This window comes from Heptranchias perlo, chromosome 28, assembly GCF_035084215.1.
Source record: "Heptranchias perlo isolate sHepPer1 chromosome 28, sHepPer1.hap1, whole genome shotgun sequence".
NCBI classification, from domain to species: Eukaryota; Metazoa; Chordata; class Chondrichthyes; order Hexanchiformes; family Hexanchidae; genus Heptranchias; species Heptranchias perlo.
In genome coordinates, this window is record NC_090352.1 from 21,344,233 (window position 1) to 21,368,634 (window position 24,402).

The 24,402-nt window shown below is 40.7% G+C and overlaps 2 protein-coding genes across 5 annotated transcripts in view; both read right to left on the reverse strand.

The window, feature by feature from the left end:
- Positions 1–6,466, reverse strand: part of rabgef1 (RAB guanine nucleotide exchange factor (GEF) 1) — a 43,117-nt gene extending 36,651 nt beyond the window's left edge. For 2 of the 4 annotated variants that reach the window (XM_068008200.1, XM_068008198.1), the window contains exon 1: positions 6,438–6,466. The gene's annotated coding sequence lies outside the window, so the exon portion shown is untranslated. The remainder of the gene's footprint in view (positions 1–6,437) is intronic. The other 2 variants (XM_068008201.1, XM_068008197.1) reach the window with 2 other exon arrangements.
- A 4,380-nt stretch (positions 6,467–10,846) lies between these two features.
- Positions 10,847–23,784, reverse strand: kctd7 (potassium channel tetramerization domain containing 7). The gene is made up of 4 exons (XM_067967923.1): positions 23,589–23,784; positions 19,195–19,364; positions 17,417–17,595; positions 10,847–12,743 (listed from the first exon to the last, which is right to left on the reverse strand). The coding sequence occupies exons 1-4, from the start codon at positions 23,712–23,714 to the stop codon at positions 12,367–12,369; spliced, it is 852 nt and encodes a 283-aa protein (XP_067824024.1). The 5' UTR covers positions 23,715–23,784; the 3' UTR covers positions 10,847–12,366.
- Between the last annotated feature and the right edge of the window lie 618 nt (positions 23,785–24,402).

The window sequence follows — 24,402 nt, forward strand, 5'->3', positions numbered from 1 at the left end:
AGAAACCAGTACCACTGAACCAGACAGAATATCTAAGAAAAACCTGAAATTTGTAACACCGATTATAAAAAAGTGTGCTGGATGGGCAGCCACAGCCCCGGAGTTAAAGGTTCCTATTCTAGTTGGCAATTGCTTAATCAAGATGCTGGTCGGAATGATGAAAGCAGTGGGAGATATTTATGCCCTTGCCCTCAGAACGTTGATACTTCAGCACCACATGGAACCAGAGGCACCTCAGCCAACACTAAGGTGCCCTAGTGTTCATTGTAAAAATACAGGGAGTTTCCATTTCTATGAGGCCTGCAGTGAAAACTTGTAAACAAGAATTAAATCACCTTGAAAGACTTTGTGATACATGTGCAGATAGCAGATTAAAGTTAAATTCCGAGGTAAAAATAGCCTGATTATGTATCACATGATCCAATATGCCTTTCAGGTTCAACATGAACACTGGCAATTCCCATGACTCCTATACCATAGTGCTGAGATGGCCCAGTGACAAATGCTACTGAGCCATACAGGTCTTGGGCCACGGATCGCAGCCAAATCAGCGGTTCAAGGCCAATAATTGGGGTCCACTTGAGCTAATGAGGGGCAAAAGAAATTACACAATCCAAGTTTCCATTCTTCATGACTATCCAGTTATCCCTTTTCTGCAAAAGCCATTCAGTGACACCACCCCCTCACCGGAAAGTGTGTCTGTTTGTGAAAATCAATTGTGGACAGGATTAGGCTCAACTGTCATTCCCTCGTGCCAATGTTCATTATCCTGGCCCACACATGAGGAATGGCCACTTAGACAAAGTGCTGTGTATTTCTAGCCTTTTGTTTCTTTTTCTGAATTCCAGCATTTACAGTTTTTAAATCAGCTATTTTCACCTCCTTTTGTTCTTTTAATGTCTTTTCATTGCCTCAGTGAGATGATTTTCATACATCCTTCATTAATTTTCATCTCTCTCTACCTTTTCAATAAAACTTTACTGAACATTCAACCCATTTCCCTAAAAAAATACTTCACTAGCTGTGAAGCACTTTGGGATGTCCTAAAAAGTACTATCTAAATACACATATAATTTTTCTCCCCCACCACCCCACCCTTATGTTATTTGTTCAGTTAAATACATTGTTAATCTTCAGTTTCCAGTTCAGATGTGGGATTCACACCTGAAATGTTAACGTGCCTTTTCTCTTTACAGACATGATGAGCCTTGCAGTATTTTCTTTCTTTTGTCTTTATAATTGAACAAGACATTTACATGCTCTTTGAACATGGTTTCACAGAATATGTACAACAGTACATATTTCAAGATACTTGCAATTAATGCAATGAGGGTCATATATAGTTGTACAACTCTGTATATTTAAAAAGGTATAGGGTGCTTGCTGACAGGGCTGGGGATGAGGTGCTGTAATAGCACAGTTCCTTGTTGCCATTGTGGCACCTGTCTCCTCAGCAGGTAACCCTAGGGCTGATCTGGTTGTGGAAGCTTGGTCTACAAGAAGGGGTTTTGTATCTTCTGGCATTTCCTCAGTTCCCATCCCATTTCTTTATTCACCTGACTGATATATCGAAATTTTGAATCTATGACATTGAAGATCTAGACAACCTGAAAGGCTTGAAGCAAATAAATCCCCAGGGTTTGATGATATTAATTCCAGAGTGTAAAGACAGAGGCTAGCAAGGAGATATGCCAGGCACTGATGATCATTGTGATGGAGTCAGTGGACACAGGGGAAGTATTAGTAGATTGGAAACAGGCTAATGTGGTACCCATATTCAAAAAGGGTGACAAAGCAGACAAGTAACTATAGATCCATTAGTCTTACTTCACTTTAATGGAAAATAATGAAATCAGTTATCAAGTCTAAACATGCAGATTACCTAGTGAACAGCAGTCAAGATGGCTTTAGACTGGGAAGATCCTGCCTGACCAATCCTTGATTTCTTTGAGGAAGTGACTATGGTAAACCCTATGATATTGTGCACTTAGATTTCCAAAGGTATTTGATAAAGCTCCACGAGATTACTAATTAAACTCAAAGCTGTGGGGATTTAGGGCAAAACTTAGGTACGGATAAGAAATTGGTTAAAGGGTAAAGAACATATACTGGCTAGAGGGGTAGTTTTAGGGCCAGAGTGTGGGGAAGTACCGAGTGGGGTGCCAGTGTTGGAATGACTACTGTTTCTAATTTACATCAGTAACTTGGATTCAGACACTCAATGTAAATTGGTTAAATTTGCAGATGAAACTAAATTAGGAAGGGCAATGGAGTCAAAGGAACTTCACCTTTTATTCTTTGATCTTAAACTTATGTCCTCTGGTTACGGACTCTGATTTACCTTATTGAAACCCTCAATTTTGATATCAGATCTCCTTTTAATCTTCTTTGTTCTAGTAAAAAAGGACCCCAGCTTCTCTACACTCTCCTCAGAACTGAAGCCTCGCATCCACAGCACCATTTGAGTGAATGTCTTCTGTACCATCTCCATGGACTTCACATCCTTGCTAAAGTAAAGTGCCCAAAATTGAACAAAATATTTTAACTACGACATAATCAATGATTTGTAACGGTTTGCCATTATTTCTTTGTTTTTACACTCAATTTATGAGTAAGCCTTTGGCTTAGTAGCATCATTCCTGCTTCTAAGTCAGAAGATAACAGGTTTGAGCCCCATTACAGACAGTCCCAGTGAGTGGAGATTGGAATATGGTCTTTAGATACTGGGTTGACATCCAGCAGGGCACTCTTGTCCAGAGTGACCACAGGCTCAGTGGTAGTATTTCCACCTCCGAGTCAAAAGGGTTGGGTTCGGACCCCACTCCAGACAGCTCCAGTGAGCAGAGACGAGAGCACTGGCTCTGTATACTGGATTGACATCCATTAGAAGAGTGACTACACTTGCACCCCCAACCCTCTTTTTTCCCCCCCACCAATTGTAACTGTCATGGAGGCCCAGAAATTGCTGGGAAAATGTTTTTGTTCTTACTTTTCCTTTGAGTCAGACTGGAGCCTCATACATTTATGCAAATATCATCTTAATGCAGAAGAGAGCGGTGCACCCCTAGTGGCCACCCCAGCAGCTCCAACCGCCCGACTTGTCTGCAGCAACTTTATCAATACCCTCCATAATTTTGAAAAACCTTCTATCGGGTCATCTTGAAGTCTACTCTATTTATACACAGCCAGCTTCTTCAACTTTTCCTTATAAATTATATTCCTGAGACTTGGTACCATCTTTGCTGTCCTACTTTGATATCTCAAAGGCACCAACATCCTCCTATTGTAAGATGAACAACATGGTAATCCAGATGAAGTCAAGCCAATACTTCCTCTTCTGGCTTGTGTCAGTGCTAGAAAATATTCATGTTTTATTAATTAGAAATAAAAATACCAGTGGGCAGATAATTTGGCACCTGAAGTAAGTGAAATATTATAAGTACAACTAGCTTCAAATATAACCTATATTCACTAGTACACACAGGTTTGCAAGTAAAACTATTAAATTAATATTCATGGGGAGGATCCCTTCAGCCCCAAAATCCTCCCTGTACACATGCAGCATTTCCTAAAACAGCTTCCTCTTTTTTGTTGTTTCTTCTGTACCCTTGTGTGTTTTAAGATTCATTTCATTCTCTCAATAAATAGCAATTCTCATTCTATACAAATTGCTGAATCATTTTTTGGGAGTGTACTTGTATTTTTTTTTTAAAAATACAAGGACAAAAACAAACACACCCAGAAAAAGATCTTCCGGACCACAAATATGTGCGTGCTCATGCCTTGATATGCGCATTGCCAGATCAATTTTTTAAAAAAACTTATGCCATACTATAGCAATTTTAAGTTTTAAAAACTTTAACTCTCTGGATTGTTAAATAAGAGCAGTGCTTAACTTTACTTAAAACAAGTCCTAAAATGTTTCCCCTTTCGTAGCTCTTTAGAGATCAATCATGGAAATGAACAACCAGCCAGCTTTTCCCATCCAAACTTTTCCCCCATTCCCTCTCCTCTTCTGAAAATAGAGGCCATGGCAGGTATCACTAATTCAGCCCTGCTGTGGATATTCTGACTGGTTCAGTGATAAAGGTTATTCTCAGAAGTAGACTTCTCACATTCTGGAGTTGACTGACCAAAATCTACTTATATGATAACTAATTATTATAACTAAGGAGCTGTAACAGCACAGCCTCTTGTCATACGAACTGAATATCATGCTTTGCGCACATGCCTTAGTGTGCTTTTTCAATCTTTTCAAAGGCAGACCAAGAAAATACATGGTAAGACGAGGCCATATATGAATCATTAAACTGCTTTATTGCACACACGGCAAGTGAACGTACAGAGCAATAATTATGCTCAGACTCAATTAATTCAATCAATACAACTTGTCTTCACATAATACAGAAAAATGCAGATGCTACACTTCCTACAGCCCTGGGTCAACTTCCTTGACTTTAACAAAATAGCTACTAACTACCCTCCCACATGTTAAACCCAAGCCTGCCCCTCTTGAAGCTTTTTATTAGACTGACTGACTTGATTGTGTCTCTGTCCTTTTTTAAAAAAATTGCTGGAGGATGGTCCGTGCCAGACAACCCATGCCAATCACCTTCCAGGCACCTCCTATCACAATAGGTGCAAGGTTTTTATCGATTACCAATTTAGGGTAATACATTGCTTATTATTCCCATATCTTATCCATCACAAAGACTGCCTGCTTCGACCTCCTTGACATCACCTGCATCTGCCTCAGTCCATGTTGAAATGCTCATACATGCCTTTGTCACCTCCAGACTCGATTAATTGCCTTGCTGGCCTCCCATCCTTCCGATTATCCAAAACTCTGCTGTTCGTTCCATTTGCCCATAATCTATGTCCTCACTGAACCACACTGGCTTTGCAGATCCTGTGAAGCCTTAAATTTAAAATTCTTGTCCTTTAAATGCTTCCACAGCCTCATTCCTCCCTATCTCCATAACCTCTTCCAGTCTTCTGACCTCTTATGCATTACCCCCCACTCCCAAATCACTCCACCATTGGTAACCCTTTTAGCCACCTAGGCCCCACCTTCAGTCACTTAGAAAATTCCCTCCCGAAACCCATCCACTTCTCCTTCCTTAAAACCCACTTCTATCATTCACACACACACACACATATGATTTTCTCCTGTGTAAAGAGTGGAATTTCAAATAAAAGTGTACTTTCTACATACTGTCCCTCTACTTTAAGGCAACAAATATAATACACAAAAGTTAAACCCAGCAACTGAGTGTTGATCAGTAAGGCATTCTTCCTGTCAGCTGACACCCTAATCATGTGCCATCTCAAAAAATATATCCATAACAGTAAAGTTGGCAACAGAAAAAATTCCAACTAGAAACATTGAAAACATGGGACAGACATTTTACTATATTTCTTAATTGGGAATTTCCCAATGGAAGGGGTCAAGCAAGAGACAGATTGACTATATAGCCCATTACAGCACTTTACAGAACCATCTCAAAGTAGTCCACAAACAACAAACATGTTTCAGTCAAATTTTTTGCACTTGCTGGGGAGGAAATAGGGCCATGAATTCTGTACATCACTTTCAACTCAAGTGGGGGGAAAAAAATAAAGCATCTTTCATGACATTCCAAAGTGCTTTGCAGCCTATGAAATGCCTTTGACGTGTAGTCACTTCAATGTACGGGAATGCAGCAGCCAATTTGAGCACAGCAATGAGATAATGACCAGATAATTTGGTTTAGTGCTTTTCATTAATGGAGAAATGTTGGCCGGGACACCAGAAGAACATCACTGCTCTTCTTCAAATAGTGCCATGGAATCTTTGTATCCACTTGAGAAGGGGGACAGGGCTTCAGTTTAACGTCTGGTCCGAAAGACGGCACTTCCGACAGTGCAGGGCTCCCTCCGTACACCCTCAATGTCAGTCTGGATTATGTGCTCAAGTCTCTGGACTTGAATCCACGACCTTCTGACTCAGAGGCGAGGCAACTGAGCCACGGCTGACAGTGCAGGGAATACAATGGTATATTTAAACACCATTTATATAAAGGTATCACTGCTTTTGTCAAACCTTGCAAACATGTTCTGGGACAAACAGTGGCCCTTTCGAGAGAGACGCGAGCTTCACTCGCCGAGCTCTCGGTGCACACGACAGGGCAGCCACGGGACCGTATCTTCCGCCACACCCTCCCTTTCCCCGGAGCTATCGAAAGGAAGAATAAACATTAATCTTCGCCAGGCCCTTAGCTCGCCCGATCCAGTCAGAAGTGATAGAGGCCGGTGTGACACGGACCGGGAGCTGTCAGAGTCCCAACCGCCTCTCCCTGCTTCTCACCGTCTCTGCGGCTACCGCATCCCGGGACAGGGGCTAGGAAGGTCGGTCTAACAATCAGTTTACCACCGCCTTTTTACAATCCAGGCCTAACCTGGATCAGTCGCGGAGTCTCTATTTATCCCTGAAGCGACCCCCTCTCCGCCTCCGCTTGTTTTTCTTCTGCTGTTTCCTACCAGCCTCTTTTCACAAAACACCAACGGCCAACCCGCGCGCCGCTTAAGGAGGCCCGCCGTCATTACGTCACCACGCACACGCACAGTGCAATGCAGTGACGTAATTGTGTATAACCTTTTGGATTACGTCACGCTGCTGGTAACTTTCACAACATCATTGACAACTTGCTCGTGTTGTGTAACTCCAACAGTGGTGTCTCTGCACTTCTCGTTTGGTCGATGTGAAGATGCATTTAAATGAATACTCTGCAGGCCCACGATTTCCTCACCAGCGCTCCCTACGACTGCCACGCCTCGCCTGATCAGGGATAGCCCTTACATTCTAGAGAACACGACTCAAAATCCCGGGGCGTTACCCGCAGTGAATTGCAAGATACCTGATTGTGTCGACTCCATTGTTTCCTGTCCGCTGTTCTTCCCCTATAATACCAACCTGTTGTGCTTTGTTGAGAGCACAAAATATATTTTATGGGGGAATGCAGTGATTTTTGAACCTTTATTTGGTGTATTTTCCAGTATTTACTTCCCCACAACATATGGGCATTGCATTGTTTTAATCTGAACAAGAAGAGAACATTTGCTCCATTTTGTTGAAAATACTCTCCATTTATCAAATTAATTACTTTATATTTTAAACGTTTGTCCCTTGTAGCAAATGCCAGCTTGGCTCTGTTGGTAGCATGCTCTCCTCTAAGGCAGAAGGTTGTGGTTTTAAGTCCCACTGCAATCCCCCAAATCCAAAGGTTCAGAGATATTTCACCCCTTTTACCCCTACACCAGGATCAGACAATATAATACCTACAACCTTGGAATTGTACACTTTACCCTCTCTAACTTCCCTAGCTTTAGACATTTAACTCCACACCAGATTCAGCCACTTTATCCCCTACAATACCCTGGGTTCACAGGCACTTTAACTCTTTAAATCCCCCACACCCAAGTTCAGACACTTTATCCTCATCAACCACACCTCAGGCTCACAGCCACCTTACCCAAACTCCACCTTTCAGAAATTTTACCCCCTTCAATCCCACTTCATGATATGAAAAAGGTAAATCTGAAATATTACTTCAAATTAAATTGTGAGAGTAGAACAAGGCTCAAACTAGTAAAAGGTAACTTCAGGATGGATGTCAGGAGGTTCATCTTCATGCAGAAAGTGATCAACACATAGAATGGACTTCCCAATAGAATAGTGGAGGCAAAACCCCTGGATGCATTAAGAAACAATTAGATGTTGCAATAGAGGGATTGTTGAGGATGCATGAACCAATACGGTCCTGCTCATTTATAATTATCTTTTGATCTTGTGAAAAAAATATTCCATATAAGAATGCATAAGACAATACTTTTCTTTATCTCTTTTCTAAAGGTGCTGACTCATGCTGGGGAGCTTCTCTCCCGTATTATGTACACAGGAAAACTGGCCATTCCAAAGAAGACTAGGAATCCTGAGAAAATTAAAAAGGGTAATCACTGAATTCTAGGAAAGCTGAGACTCAGACATCTTAATATTGTCAGGTGTTTCCAATTAAGGTTGGTGCCAGCTTCAACTGGAGTTTTAACTAATTTATATGCTATGGTTCTTGCTCAGATAAGAGTCATGAACTAGGAAGAACATTAGGCATCCCCATATGAGAGAAGGCATCTCCCAATTTTATTTATGGACAGCAAAGGAGTGTAGCACCCAAATGAAGTCCTGCTTATCATCAAACTAGTTAAAATCTGGTAATTATAGTATCTGATATGTGTTTGTCCAGTTGAATGGCATCTTGGAAAGGATTCACGTGACACAACTGATCATCTTGGTTCCGTCCCTTAAGTGGGATTATAGAGTCAAATTAGAAGGTTGCAGAAAGTTCAAGAGGGTTTTCAAAAAGAATAGAAGGTTATAGAGAGTTGCAAAGGACTCGTGGAGCAGGTTTTCAAGAACAGATAAAGTGTTTAGAGTGAAAGTATCTAGTCAAACAAGCAAACTTGTAAAGTGCATCATCACTGCTATTTAATACTTTAAGTCTCTGAACCAGAGAGTAAAATAACAACATGACAATACAAAGAAATATATATGTGCAAAATTTAGTTAAACTAGGACAAGAAGAAGATGATTGAAGAAAGAAGACAAAACGATGGATGGCGACTCGCAGCTGGTGTCCCCAAAGTGAAACCAAGCATCTCAGAGGAAGGCAGAACCATTCAATGCTACAACACTCAACCTACGGACAGGATAAGGTTGTACATTTTATGCTCATATCACAAAAGAATAACCGAATACTGGAAACATAAGTGATACATTGAGTACAAACTATAAAGTTGACCTTGCTAAGCCATACTGTAATCTTGGACATTGAACATAACTGTTACATTATTGCTAAGCAAATCCAGGTAAAACTGGGATATTGTGATTCCCTTAAACTACTGTTGTGCATGTGATGATTTACATTGTCAATTAACAGTAAGTATCCAATTACTGTACATAATCTTCAATGCTACATCTTGTGATGCATTATGTTATCATAGATATTATTAAATAAAGTACTGTTAGTTAATGCCTCTCTGTGTCTGACATCATCCTTAATCACACTTCACTCAGTGTTGTACTGTGGTTCTGTTGTGGTTGGCTTAGCTTGAGTAACTATCAATAGAATTTGGACTGAGTTATCTGAGATGGCCTAAAGAGAAATTAATTGAGGCATCTTACAAAGCTTGGATGTGACTGATAAATTTGATTGGAATCTACCAATGTGTACACGTTAGACAAGGGAAGAATAGATTGGTCTGATAGGTAATTGACATTAGTCAAAGATTATTGGCATTTTGGACACACATGGGGTAGATTTTCAGTATGAACGTGCCACCCGTCTAATGGAAGTGGTGGGAGGTGTGAACCACTTTCGTGGTTGGGCCTCATTTAAATATAATTGGTGTGCTGCCAGTGCTGAAGAAGCACTGATTGGCAGCTCGCCATTTGGAGGGGGTAGGAAATCTGGCAGCTACTCTGCTAAACTGAGAGCTTGTGGTAAGTGGGGTGCAATCCCAGGAGAGGGTCGCAGAGAGTCGAGCATCAGAGGGAGTCGATTTTTGTGGTGCCAGGAGAAGCATTAATAGCTCTCCTCACACCACAAAAAAAAATTTAAAAACTTACCTGTAATGTTTTTGGAGTGGCCTCCAACGGTCCCTTTAAGTGTGTGCTGTGCATGCTTCACCCATTGGTACTTCAGTAGGATCATGATGCAATTTTGATGTCATAGGACCCTGATTTAAGCAGGTCAATGAGGCAGCTGCCTGGGCCACCCATCTCAAGGCCCCATTAAAATGCTGATGGCCAGAGTGGCAGAGGGAATGAGGTGGTAAGTGCTGTGCTAGGATTTCCATCACCCTACTACCATATTCCCACCCAGCGGAAAGACAAAAATCAGTCGCAATAGTTCCTACATATTTTATGGTATTTATCAGTCATGTATCTTACACTTACATCACACAGAGTTTATCCTCCCAACTATATTCTAGTGTGGGTTCAGTATCCATTCAATACTGGTGTGAAGCTGCAAATGTGAAAAATGAAATTACAGGCTGGATCCCTCATTAGCAATGTAGTTTCTGCTCTAGAAAATGTATGTACAGTGATAACCCTCATGATAATTTATGCCAGTCTGGTTTAGTTCAAAGTTTGCTCCTTTCCATTCTAGATCACCTTTGCATTGCAGCTCCATGGAACTATGGATGCATTGCAAAGCTTGTAATCTTGGAATGATCCAGTGACATTATGCATAAGTGTAGTAATGTGTTACACAATGGAACAATGCACATGCGCAATTCCTGATCTCAGACAGAAAACTTCAAGGAGTGTGCACGTCAAGGTGAGAGAAGGATGAGAATTAACCTGTCAATGTACAACACTTACAAAACGGCAACACTGACAGTGGCTTAGGTGCAGATCAGCAGCCATTCTCTCAATCAGGAAATGGTGTACTGGGGGATAAATTATATAAATCAATTTTAAAAAGCCAGTCGATACTGCCTACACTGTAGGTCACTCTTGCAAATGGCGGTTCAAAATACAGCTTTTGTCACTACTTGAAGATTTTCTACAGGCTTCAATCAACTGCACAGGATAGCTTGCTTCCAGGTTATTTCAATTGTAAACAATTTTACAACACCAAGTTATAGTCCAGCAATTTTATTTTAAATTCACAAGCTTTCGGAGGCTTCCTCCTTCGTCAGGTGAACGATGTGAAAAACGATTTTTCACATCGTTCACCTGACGAAGGAGGAAGCCTCCGAAAGCTTGTGAATTTAAAATAAAATTGCTGGACTATAACTTGGTGTTGTAAAATTGTTTACAATTGTCAACCCCAGTCCATCACCGGCATCTCCACATCAGGTTATTTCAAAGAATTTTAACAATTCTATGTAAATCTTTTGAGTTCATGTTTGCTAGATTTTAGCTCTTTTAACAGATAAATAAATATGGAATTATTCCTAAATATCCTTAAAACATCAGGGCCCTGAAAGTCTGTGAGGGTTCTACCAGACTCCTGCCATAACTTTAGCAGAAGATATGCAGAACCCCCAGATAAAAGGAGTAAAGGGCAGAAAACCGCCATTTCTCTGGGGATTCTGCCAGTATCGAGAGATTGGGAGAACCCCCACGGAATTTCAGGGCCAAAAATTATATTATATCAGATTTTGTTATTGGTCTATATTGGAACACAAAACACAAATCAAGACTGCTATTCTAACTTACTGTTTACAAAATGTCTTTTTAAAATGCTTATGCACTTGTTAAAGAGACATCCATTTTGTGCATCATAAAAAATGCAAAAGAAAAAGACTTCTGCATTACAAAAACGTAGAACCAAATAACAGAAGGGCATTTTGTGTGAATTCATCTTTTATGTGAATAAATAATTTCCAGCAAAACTAACATACTCTGGTTTCAGGCATCTTTAAGATGTCTGCAACCAATGACATTAGTAATAGGGAGGTGGAAGGAGCAAGTTGAATCAAAGTCATTAACTGCTCTATTTTTCTCCATTTGTTGGATGTAGCAAACGGTAGAGAGCAGGGAACACTACTTTATACCTTTGCAAAAATTGGAAAACAAAGGAAACTATATTCATAAACTAGTATAGTACTAGTACATATTCATAAACTAGTACAGAACTAGTACATCCCTAAAGGTAAGGTGGTGGGTTTGAGTACAACTTTTAGTTGTCACTCAAATTCTGCCTAAGCCTGTAAGGAATTTTTACCACAAGGTGACGTGCAACACGGAGTCGGAGAACTCCAGCTTCAAACAAGAAAACCTGACACTGTTACTGTGTTTTCTGATCACTTAACATGACCTAGGTCAACAGTGGAAAAAATGTTGACCCAGACTATTCCATCACCTAACATGAGCAAGTTGCAAAGTGGAGAGCAGCCTGTGCTGGGGCGAAAAATGAAAATTTCTATGATTGTAATTATACACAAAAGTAAATATACTATAACACTCATATTACATGGAGAAATATGAGCAAACATTTGACTTGTCTGATCAAAATAAATAAATGCATTAAATGGTACTAAAGTGATGCTGAGACTGTTAAGTGTGCCTGCACCCTGAAGTATCACACTCTGGCTTGTTCGTGCTGACAAGTCAGATTTTACATTAATAAATCTAACTTGTCAGCATGAAAAATGCTATCATATGATAATGCTCCAGGTTGCAAATGCACCTAAGAATTCCTGCCTCACTACAAGACTGTTGACTGCTAAACACACCAGCTAATAAGTTAAACTGCAAAAATATTTCCACTAATATTTTGTCAAATAAATAAGGAAGCTCAAAATAATTACAAAAGTTAGTTACCACCAGGTAATCTTGAATTCATAAATTGGGCGTTTGCAATAGTAATAGTTTATGAGATGCTTATCACAAACACCTATGCACTGGTGATCCACTGTAATTCCTCTGTCTGCTAAGTCTGTCACGATGCAGTGGAGAAGGTCGTAAACATCGGCAATGGCTTCCCATGGGCCAAATGACACATCGACTTCACAGTGATGTTCAAAGAGTTTTGTCTCATTCTCACTTCTATCAAAACGTAGCGAGTTGTACAGAGGACGTTCATATGGTGTGACTGGCATCTCCTCCTTGTAAACACAAATTTTCAACTTTGCAAACCTTGCTTTTCGTTGAATTGCTCTTTGTTTTGCGATTTCAATTATCCTTTCCAAGTTCTCTGTTGATAAAAGGAAACAGAAAAATACTAAACGTATTCGACTCAATTTTAGTCAATCTGATGTCTTTTTAGAGTTAAGAAAGATATTGAACTAGGAGTTTCTTATCCTCAAAGTAGTTTAGGAGACAAAATATGTTGCAGGTCAGTACTTTCACCAATCGAAGAAACAGAAAAGGCTTTATAAAAATTATATATAGCAGCAGCTTTATTTCCCCATTAAAGACAGGTTAAGTTACATATAAGCTCCAATTTCGTGAGGCCTGCCTAAAGTGCTACCCCATCATTTTTGTATTTTTTTGTCCCCAGCAAATACTGTTGTTGGCATTTAAATTGCAGTTTATATATTAGTACCAAATTCAGGACAGTAGGGAGAATTTCCTTGGAGCTTCTCCTGCTCCGCCTCAGTAACTTTGGCGGAGGTTTGGCCGAAACCCTGTTTCCAGCAAAGTTACAGTGTCGGAGCGGGAGAAGCTCCGAGGAAATTCACCCCCTATGTTGCTTGTTTGAGCTAGATGATGTCATTATTAAGAACATGAATTGCACCCTCTTCCCAAAGTTCTTCGCAGCCAATTTAATACTTCTGGGAGGTATAGTCACTGTTGCTTTGTAGGCAAACATAGCAGCCAATTTGTGCATAGGAAGGTTCCACAAACAGCAATGTGATAAATGACCAGATAATCTGTTTTGGTGATGTTGGCTACAACTCATGGAAAGTCTATGGACAAACCAACAGCACAAACTCTGGGATAATTTTGCTTTGGTAGTGGGGAACCTCACCACCATCGCATACTAAGAAAATCCAAACTTGAATTCTTCCAGAGAAAGAAAGAAGTTGCATTTATAATTTTCATAAAGCAGTGGTTAAAGTGGGATTTGTTAAGAAAGGGCACTCATTCCCAAACTTGTGTGATCTTTCACCCCGTCCTTGCAACCTTTGACCCCCATCCCACAACCTTTATACACATTATTCACATAATAAATCAAAGAGCAATTTATTAACTATCTGAGAAATATAACCAATTTTAAACTCAAATTCCTTTGTCCTTTTCACTGCTGTCATGATAAAGTTCAGATTTCTCATCTCTGCTCACTTTTATTTTTCCTCCAACAGATTTAGTCTTGGGTTATCCCTCGGTCTCTCAGTGTTTTGGGGGTTTGAAAATGAAACTATTTTTTGTATCAAAATATGGTAAAAGTATAAATGGAGCAGCAGGCATGTTAGCACCTCATGATGAGAAAACCTGGTGGAAGAAGGTGGTGAAACTAGAAATACAGGGAAAAGAAAAGAGAAAATGTGTTTCTTGTGCCCCGATTTTAACCAGGGGCAGGAGTGTGGCTTGTGGGGGCTGGAGCTGATGGGAAGAGCCAGCAAGAGGCCCGGGTCAATGGGGATGAGATGGAGTGCGCCAGGCGGGAGTGGAAAATCGTGCGGCTGCAGGCCACTGCCGAGGACCCAAGGAAGCACCCCCCGGCTAGGTTAACAACAGGGAGGGGGGTGTTCATGACTATCACAGTCAGGGATGGGGTTGGGTAAAGCCCAGGCAGAGAGTGCCCAAAATTTTCTTGTGGGGTCAGGGGGAGCATCTCTGCTCTTCCTGACCCACAAAGAAACCTTAAAAAAAATTAAAAATTGAATTTAACTGAACTTCTTCTGGCCCCGATGCTGCTTGACACCAGCTTTCGCTGGCGGGCTCCGGGACTGTGCACAATTCGCACATTTCACATCATTGGACCTCAACATTTAATTATTTATGGGGCCCCCATTTTCTTGCCGCAGGCAGCCTCGATGCCCTGAAAAGCATTGAGATAAAATGGCGGGGAGACGCAAACATGGCTGGTAATGCCTGGCCGCCATTGTAAACCCTCCGCCCACACTGTTCCCATTGGGCAGGCAGGGGTAAAGGCAGCCTTTGGAGTCTCCTTCCCGCTCTCTGACAGTCACTGAGTCAGGGTCTTTCTCTCTTACAAAGTCTCTCTTCCAGGGTCTCTCAGGAACTCACACTTGGATTATCTGAATCACCAGTGTTTAATGTCATAACATCAAAGATAAGCTTTTTTCTGCTTAATCTTGCAATTTTACCTTAATTTATTCATATTTGAACCAGAAATAGGTAGGTTTTATGCATTATTAAAGGTGTGCTTGCTGCACTACGATTCATGGATAAATATATTTAGGGAAAGAAGTGATCAGTTTTAGTTCAATCAATTTGATTGATCCTGAAGCCATTCTGAAATGAACTACTTTTTAAGGGGAGTATTCTGAAATAGAATTTATTGGATATTAGTCCTGTACACAAAATATAGTGAGTATTCCTCTCCCCATACGGGTAATTAGTGAGGTCAACAGTCAAGGAGAGCAATGGCAGAGCACAGTGGAGGTAAGAGGAGTACGGTAGCATTGAGGTCAGCAACTATGGAGTGGCAGTAGTGAGATCTGCACTCAGAGCGAGCAACAGCAATGAGGCTGGCGGCAAGGGAGAACAGCAGTAGCAAAAGCGGCAGCAGTGAGATGAGTATCCAGATGGAGTGGCAGCGAGTAAGTAGGCATTCAGCAACAGCAGTGGCAGCACTGGAGTAAGGGAGAGTAGTACCAGTGAAGCCAGTGCTCAGGGAAAGCAGCAAAATAAAAATAAAAGGATTGTTCAAACTTACCTCAATTGATGAATAGGGGAAAGAGGTGTGAGAGCACGTAGCAATCAGTCACAAGCTCTGCTCTGAAAATAATAGATCTCAAGAGTGAAGCAAGTGCAGAGAAGACTGGAGAATGCTCAGGAGGCACATTCAGTCCTTTGTTAATCATGTAAAATTTTGAAAGACCAATGAACAACAAAGACCAATTTATAAATCTGGTGAGATCATCAAATGCGGGTCTATAAAGTCGTAGTGACATTGCATTACCTTTCTCGAAATAGCTGTCAGGCCAGAAAAGGAATGATCAGTAAGTGGAAGACTTTGACTTAAAAGAGAACTTAGTTTGTAAGTTGTAATATTCAAAGGTTAAGGGGGAAGTAATTGACATTGTACTTCCTTCTATAATTACTTTCTCCTTTAATGCTTAAACTGGCCTTGGTGAACTCATTTTATGTAAATGAAGAATTGAATAATTAATTGCCTTTGGACTGTAAAGGCATAAATACTTCACTCCGAGGAACAGGCACTAGACAAAACAAACATGCCATTTAGCCAGATAATTAGTGCAATATATAAAACTGCTCAATTTTATAGAACAGAGTTCATTCTGCTCTGTATTAAATATTCCTCTTGATGTGATCAGTACACTACTAGCGTAATTCAAAAAGGAATAAACCTAAAATGGAGCAGTACTATCCTGCATCAATACCACAAACAAATAGGATCTGGCATTCTGTCCAGCATCCTCCACACATTGAGTGCTGCCAAGTGCTTTCCCACAGGGAGCAGTTAAAAAAAAAGGAGGCATCACCTAATATACACACTAGCAACTCGTTTCAGAATGATACGGAAAGAGGCCTGGAAGCAGTCAGTTCTTGGTCGGAGATGATATGCAGAGACCTCAGAAAAGGATAGGGAAGGAAATACCTTTTTTTAAAAAAAGGAGTTACAGTCTTTAAAAAGGAATTTTAAAAATATTTAACACATGATTTTGATACCAATTAAATTATTTGAGTCTTAACAGCCATTTCAAAGTTTTTTATACATGTCATGCCAAGCTTGAGATTAAAATTGCAAGGCCATAAGATAACTGGATCTGTGACCAATAAAGCTGATTAATGCACAATAAATACCAATGGTCTGCCATGATTACAGAAACTATAAATGTATATAAACTATAAATCTTTTCCATCCTGTTGTTCATCATTGGCTTGTATTCCCTTGTGTTGAGGAGGTTGAGGAGTAATCTAATTGAGGTGCTTAAAATGACAAAGTGTGCGATAGGGTAGATACAGAGAAACTACTTCATCTGGTGGGTGGAAATCCAGTTCAGGAGGGCATAATCTTAAAATTAGAGCTAGGCCATTTAGGAGTGAAATCAGGTGGCATTTTTTCATGCAAAGGGTAGTCAACATATGGAACTCACTCTCCCAAAAGGCTGTGGATGCTGGTTCAATTGAAATTTTCAAGATTGAGATCGCTAGATTTTTGTTGGGTGAGAGTGTCAAAGGTGGGTAAATGGGGTTGAAGTACAGCTCAGTCTAATTGAACAAAAAAGTCCACTTAAGAATTTTTGCTTCTTTAACCGAATCAACACCTTTATTGATTTAGTGAGCAATCAAACTCCCATGGGTTTAATCCACCTGTGCCCCTTTTTAGCATACCTATTAACATGTTTGCATTAAATCCTGTCTGTGTTAAAATAGTATGGACAAAATTTCTGCAAATACATTAACAAGTGTACTAAAAGTAGATCCAAGGGGAATTAAACAATAGAATCAATGGTCAATATTACTGGGGGTGAATTTAATCAGCGGAATCTATGCTGCTTCTCCAGGGTTTCTGTGACTCATCCGCCGTACTCATACGCGGACGATCGGGAGAAACCTGCGTATGCTCAACCCCCTGGAATCAGTCTATAAACCAAGCTTAATTTTGAATCCGAGTAAATCGTGTTCACATTTTTATGTTTACTGGGGTCTTTGTCATTAACTGTTTTTACAAGACAAGGGGAATAAATATTTCTGCATAATCAGCATTACCTTTATAATATGGCAGCAAGTCTAAAAACGCCTTCCTGACTTTTTCACTAGCCAAAGGCTGCACCTCATCCAGACACTCAAGGAGTGGTCCAATAGAATAATATTGTGCTTCTTTGTAAACTGTTCTCACACGCTCACGAGGTGGTAGGTCATCACTCCGTAAAAAATTGAGAATGTCTCTGAAGAGAGAAAGATGGTACTATATTAGCTCAGTGCATGATAATATCCATATTAGTAGAAGGTCCTAGCTGCATAAAATTTAGAAACAATTAATTGATTTACATCTGCTTCACCTAACATCTACTGCACTTAATTTTGTCAATTTTCGAACACCAGAGTCAGTGTTTCATATGGTTAAAACTTCAAGACTTCCATGCACAATGTACTTCTGCATACACTTTTCCTAAATCTGCCCTCCTCCTCCCACCAATGAGTTGGTGACTCATTCTAGGGTACGGTTGCATGGACACCATTGTCTCATCCAAGTGGCCATTTCTTCAAGTTGATTGATAGATTTTTCCTAGCCAAGGGTATTAAGGGATATGGAGCCAAGGCAGGTGGATGGAGTTAGGATAGAGATCAGCCATGGTCTCATTGAGTGGCGGAACAGGCTCAAGGGACTGAATGGCCTAATCCTGTTCCTATGTTCCTAAGTGTGAGGCTAGATAGTGAGTTTTATGGGAACATTGGAACAGGAGTAGGCCATTCAACCTCTCAAACCTGTTCCTCCATTCAATTAGACTGAGCTGTACTTCAACCCCATTTACCCACCTTTGACACTCTCATCCAACAAAAATCTAGCGATCTCAATCTTGAAAATTTCAATTGATCCAGCATCCACAGCCTTATGGGAGAGTGAGTTCCATATGTTGACTACCCTTTGCATGAAAAAATGCCACCTGATTTCACTCCTAAATGGCCTAGCTCTAATTTTAAGATTATGCCCTCCTGAACTGGATTTCCACCCACCAGATTAAGTAGTTTCTGTATCTACCCTATCGCACACTTTGTCATTTTAAGCACCTCAATTAGATCACCCCTCAACCTCCTCAACTCAAGGGAATACAAGCCAATTTTATGCAACCTGTCCTCATAATTTAATCTAGTAAACCCTAGTATCATTCTAGTGAATCTGAGCTGTACCCCTTCCAAGGCCAATATAGCTATCCTGAGGTGCAGTGCCCAAAACTGAATGCAGTATTCCAGATAGGATCTGACTACGGCTCTGTACAACTGAAGCATCCCCTCCTCACCTTTCAGCATGCTACTTGATCATGTGGGCCTCACAACGAAGCCTGATTCTCTCCTCACCGAGCATTCACACACATGCATTTTCCAGCAAGCGCCAATGGATAATGATGAGGAGAAAGAACTCCGCCTGATTTACTTCTCCCCCCTTAACTTAAGGTTCATTGTAGTACCTCTGCTGCCATCCCAGCTAGGATCAGCTAGCTCAATAACAACCATGGATCATACTGGCACCTTCTGGGTTTGTATGACTCAGCAGCATGCGTGGAGTGCATTTACCAGACAGCTATCAAGGGAACTACCAGCATACTACCAGCATACATTTCCAGTTAATATCCTTACATCTAATGTTACTAAAAAACCTTTTAAATGTATATATTTTTCTATTTACAATATATTGCTCAACATTTTGTACAATGTTCAATTCAACTTATTTACATCTGGCACTTTTAGATTGAATATATTAAGCAATATTACAGCAGTTTTCTTTAATGAGTTAATTTAAAAACAATTAAGATGACATTACCTACCCAAAGTAGGTCCCATCTCTGTCAATAAAGAAACGTCCCTCTGAATCTGTGGGAATATGATGCCGGCCACTGAACATTGCCGCTAGCATAGTGTCTTCATAGCGCCTCAAAGTGGACAGTCTTGTAGTAAAATACATGCCTCCTACATTCAGCGGAACAACCTCTGGGAACTGCAGAGGCAAAGAGTAGCACTGTTGGAAAACACTTAAAATATCTCCTGAAAGTTTATTTTTGAACTTTGCCATGATTATTTTACTTATTGTTCATTTATTATTATTGTAATTATTTCTATAAAATTAATATGACCTGTTTATTAGGTGGGAGAGCAGAAAATACATCTTTTTCTGTAACCGAATACATTGTAAATTTAAACTAGCAACTCGTCTGCTGCACTTTGTGATGATGTGGAGATGCCGGTGATGGACTGGGGTGGACAAATGTAAGGAATCTTACAACACCAGGTTATAGTCCAACAGTTTTATTTGAAAATCACAAGCTTTCGGAGGCTTTCCCCTTTGTGATATCATCTGAAAAACAAGCAAAAAATTCAGAGAAGGGGATAGAAAGAATTGGAAAGTGAGACCAACTTTTGTTTATTTTTGTCTGTGGGCAATAGCACAAAAGGTCAACTAGTGTTTTAAAATTCCATATTCTCAAAGGAGGCATCTTTCACTTTACATGCACTTTAAGAATTCATAAGTTGTCATGGGCTGCAGATGTTTCCATGAAGCATTTCAATATTTGGCTATGATTCACTAGAATATTTCACAATTCAAGTGGAGTGAGACTGACAACAGGTTTTCCTCTCCCTTTGAGACTGGCCTCATGGCCCAGGACAAAGCAAGTGAAGGCCGGTCTGGTTGTCCAACCTAACAAAAAACGAAATACATGAAATTACATAGACTGTAAAGCTCAGAAGCAGGCCATTTGGCCCAACAGGTCCATGCCGATGTTTATGCTCCACATGAGCCTCTTCCCATCCTTCTTCATCTAACCCCATCAACATATCCTTCTATTCCTTTCTCCCTCATGTGTTTATCTAGCTTCCCTTTAAATGCATCTGTGCTAGTTGCCTCAACTGCTCCTTGTAGAAGCGAGTTCCACATTCTAACAACTCTCTGGGTAAAGAAGCTTCTTCTGAATTCCCTACTGGATTTATTAGTGACTATCTTATATTTATGGCCCCTAATTCTGGTCTCCCCCGCAAGTGGAAATATCTTCTCTACGTCTAATGAAAAGAGCCCAAGCCTGTTCAATCTTTCCTCATAGGTATAACCTCTCCATTCTGGTTTCATCCTAGTACTTGGAAATATATCGCCGTACCTTCATCGTCGCTGGGTCAAAATCCTGGAACTCCCTTCCTAACAGCACTGTCGGAGAACTGTCACCACACGGACTGCAGCAGTTCAAGAAGGCGGCTCACCACCACCTTCTCAAGGGCAATTAGGGATGGGCAATAAATGCCGGCCTCGCCAGCGACGCCCACATCCCATGAACGAATAAAAAAAATCTTCTTTGCATCTTCTCTGGTGCCTCTATTTTTTAATATAATATGGAGACCGGAACTGTTCACAGTACTCCAATTGTGGTCTGACCAAGGTTCTATACAAGTTTAACATAACTTCTCTGCTTTTCAATTCTATCCCTCTAGAAATAAAGCCCAGTGCTTGGTTTGCTTTTTTTGTGGCCTTATTAACCTGGCATCGCAACTTTTAGTGATTTGTGTGTCTGTACACCCAGACCCCTCTGCTCCTCTACCCTATTTAGACTCTTATTTTCCAAGGAATATGTGGCCTCCTTATTCTTCCTACCAAATGTACCACCTCACATTTATCTATAATGAAATTCATTTGCCAATTACACGTCCATTCTGCAAGTTTATTAATGTCTTCCTGTATTTTGTCGCAGTCCTCCTCAGTATTAACTATACCCCTCCATTTGGTGTTGTCTGCAAATTTTGAAATTGCACTTCCGATTCCCGAGTCCAAATCGTTTATGTAAATAGTGAACAACTGTGGTCCCAGCACCGATCCTTGGGGAACACCATTTCCCACCTTTTGCCAGGTACTGCAGGTCCTGGAAATCTGAAACAAAAATAGAAAATCCTGGAAACACTCAGCAAGTCAAACACAGCATCAGTGGTGAGAAGTTGGAGTTCTGATGAAGGTTAATGCCTGAAACGTTAACTGGTCACTTCTCTCCACAGATACTGTGCCTGACTTGCTTTCAGAATTTACTGTTTTTGTTTCTAAAACATTTTTGGCCTGGAGCAACCTTTCTACCACAGAATCATAGAACATTTCAGCACAAAAACAGGCCATCATCTGTGCTGGGCAGTCAAATAGGAACCCATGCCAGCCCTGGCACCCTTTCTATCGGGAGTATCCCCCACAGGGACTGGCACTCCTTGCAAGATGAACTGCAGAGACTGGAAGCCTTTCCTGATAGCAGAGCAAACATCAGCAGTGCAATTCTTATACGTTATGAGAGGCGTCCTGCTTCCACATGTGCTCAATGGTGTCCTTTTTAAAGCAGAGTGAATTAAATCAGCATGCACTGATTTCTTAGCAATAGGTGGACTCAACTTGGCATCTAGCGCTTTATGAAATCCCTAGACTAAAGCCATCTATGGGTCCCTGTGTGCTTTGATCTGTAATAGAATCAAGATTTGGTCTCAGTGCCCTGGAGGAGGGAAGGGGGGAAATAATCAGCTGTGGTTCCAGCTCCTCATTGCTATCTAGTGACGATTTCGGAAAACTGAAGAAAGGATCAGGCTCTACTGTGATGCCATCCACAGTTGAACAGCCTGGCAACATTCACTGTCGCACATGAAGAATGGTCACCTGGATAAAGTACTGTAGGACTGCTGGGATTTGTGCAACCATACTCCAGCATGAGTCAGCACCATCACATAAAATGGGAGAAACAGGTAGGTCATTTAAAAACAAATTAAATCTTCTGTTTTACACAATCAGCAAAGTTCAAGGAAATCAGTTCTATGGCATTTACAGAAAGGGAGTTCTGATGTCATTACTGTAGTATTTCGTCGTATTACGTGCTGCCTATAACTTCTTAACTCACCGTGAAATAAAATCACTCATTCGAAATGTAGTGGAGCTTTGTATACCAAAATGGCTGGGTACAATTATATTAAAGGGGCTTATTAAAACAAATGTTAATGGATAGAAGATCTCAAATAAAAAGGTGATATGGATATGGATTATAGAATGAATCTATAGATTCTGGAACCTGGCATCATCTCTGTTACTAGTGTTGCAACATCTCAGGGTCAATAATACCTCTGTATAGTGTAAGGAATCTTACAACACCAGGTTATAGTCCAACAGTTTTATTTGAAAATCACAAGTTTTCGGAGGCTTTCTCCTTCGTCAGGCACTTCACCTGACGAAGGAGAAAGCCTCCGAAAGCTTGTGATTTTCAAATAAAACTGTTGGACTATAACCTGGTGTTGTAAGATTCCTTACATTTGTCCACCCCAGTCCATCACCAGCATCTCCACGTCATCTGTATAGTGTGGTAACTAATATATACAAGTGCTCAAGATGAGGTCATTTATAAGTAATTTATAACTCTTTTGGCTATGGAATATATTGTCACAGCTTATGTTTACTCTAAACTTCATAAATTCTAAGCACAATCACCTAGAAAATAAATATTGGTATTCACTAAAACACATTTTTGTTCAAAATGCATGAAATCACCTATCATGAAGGAATGTCTGTCATGGTATTAATAAATGAGCATCAAATTAATGTAAAGTTAAAAGCTGAAGATCCTCCTTAACACAGCAGGATGAACATCTTGTCAGGACTGTATTTGCATCGGTGATTCCGCTGGTGTTCTCTTTGGAAAGCGTGGAGTGCACCACCCAGAAATCGATTCTTATTTTCTAATTTAACATTCACAGCATGTTCAAGGGCGACGCACACATTCATTAACAGAAGTTCGGGATAATTTAACTAAATTAAAAATATTGAACAGTTATTAACTTTCACAGTCACCTATGACACAGAAAGATTACAGATGTTTAGCAATCCCATTTCAGGTCAATCTCAGCTGATACAGGCAACGAGAGCCTAGATTGACAGTGGGGACGTCCAATGGAGAGGCAGCATCAGCTAACTGCTTTTTCACAGGACAACGAAGAGGTAACTCGGCCAGTAAGAAACTGGCTTTATGGTAATAACCGCTGGAGTTGGTTGTGGTTTATGTGAAACGTCTTTTACTTATGGAGACGAATCCATCCTGGACGGACAACGTCTATTCGAGAGGGATGCATTCACTGGAAACACATCAGCACTAAAAGAATGCGGATCAGTGGATTCAGCCCAAACATCACCAAATTCTACAATGGATGGATTATCCGTCCTTACCTCTTGCACAGTCAGTGTATTTGCAGGTCTGTTGGCAGCTGGCTTCCTAACCTCGTCTTCTGAATCCGAGCCCGACATTGTATCATCCGATTGTTCACTTCCCTTGTGTCCTGAAATAACCACCATCACTCTCGCCTTGTGCAATATAAAACGCTACTGTTGCAAAGATAAAAGGGAAAAAGTTACTTCCTAATGGCTGCAGCTCATCTTGCGATGCCCCACCTCCTCTATCTACATCGACGGTGGTGCCAGATTCCAACTGTATTAGCGGATTGTCTGCTGTCCAATTAATCTGCCTCATATGGGAGCTGTGGGATTCCTATAATACGGTGTGCTAACGGATGTGTACCGCGCAGTCGCAGGCTCGACCTCCCAGCCCCTCTGTTTTCAACGTGCTACGTTTCATGCACTGTACCGGGAAGAATATTAAAGCTACAGTACATCGTAGGAAACAACCATTGCAATATTATCAACAACATGCAGCAGTTCCATTGGCCCCCTGTCCCCTAACACATTGAATTCAAAATCTTCATGGTTGCCAAGATAGATAGATTTTTGTTAGGTAAGGGTATCAAGGGATATGGAGCTAAATTGGGTAAATGGTGTTGAGGTACAGATCATCCGTGATCTAAATGAATGGCGGAGCAGGCTCGAGGGGCTAAATGGCCTACTCCTGTTCCTATGTTCCTACACATTTTTCCATGGCTTTGCCTTGACTCCACATTTGCAATTTCCTCCAGCTTTAATTCCCTATGCCCTTTGGTCCTCCACTGATTGACCTCCTGTGTGTATCCTCTATCAGTGGCAGGATGTT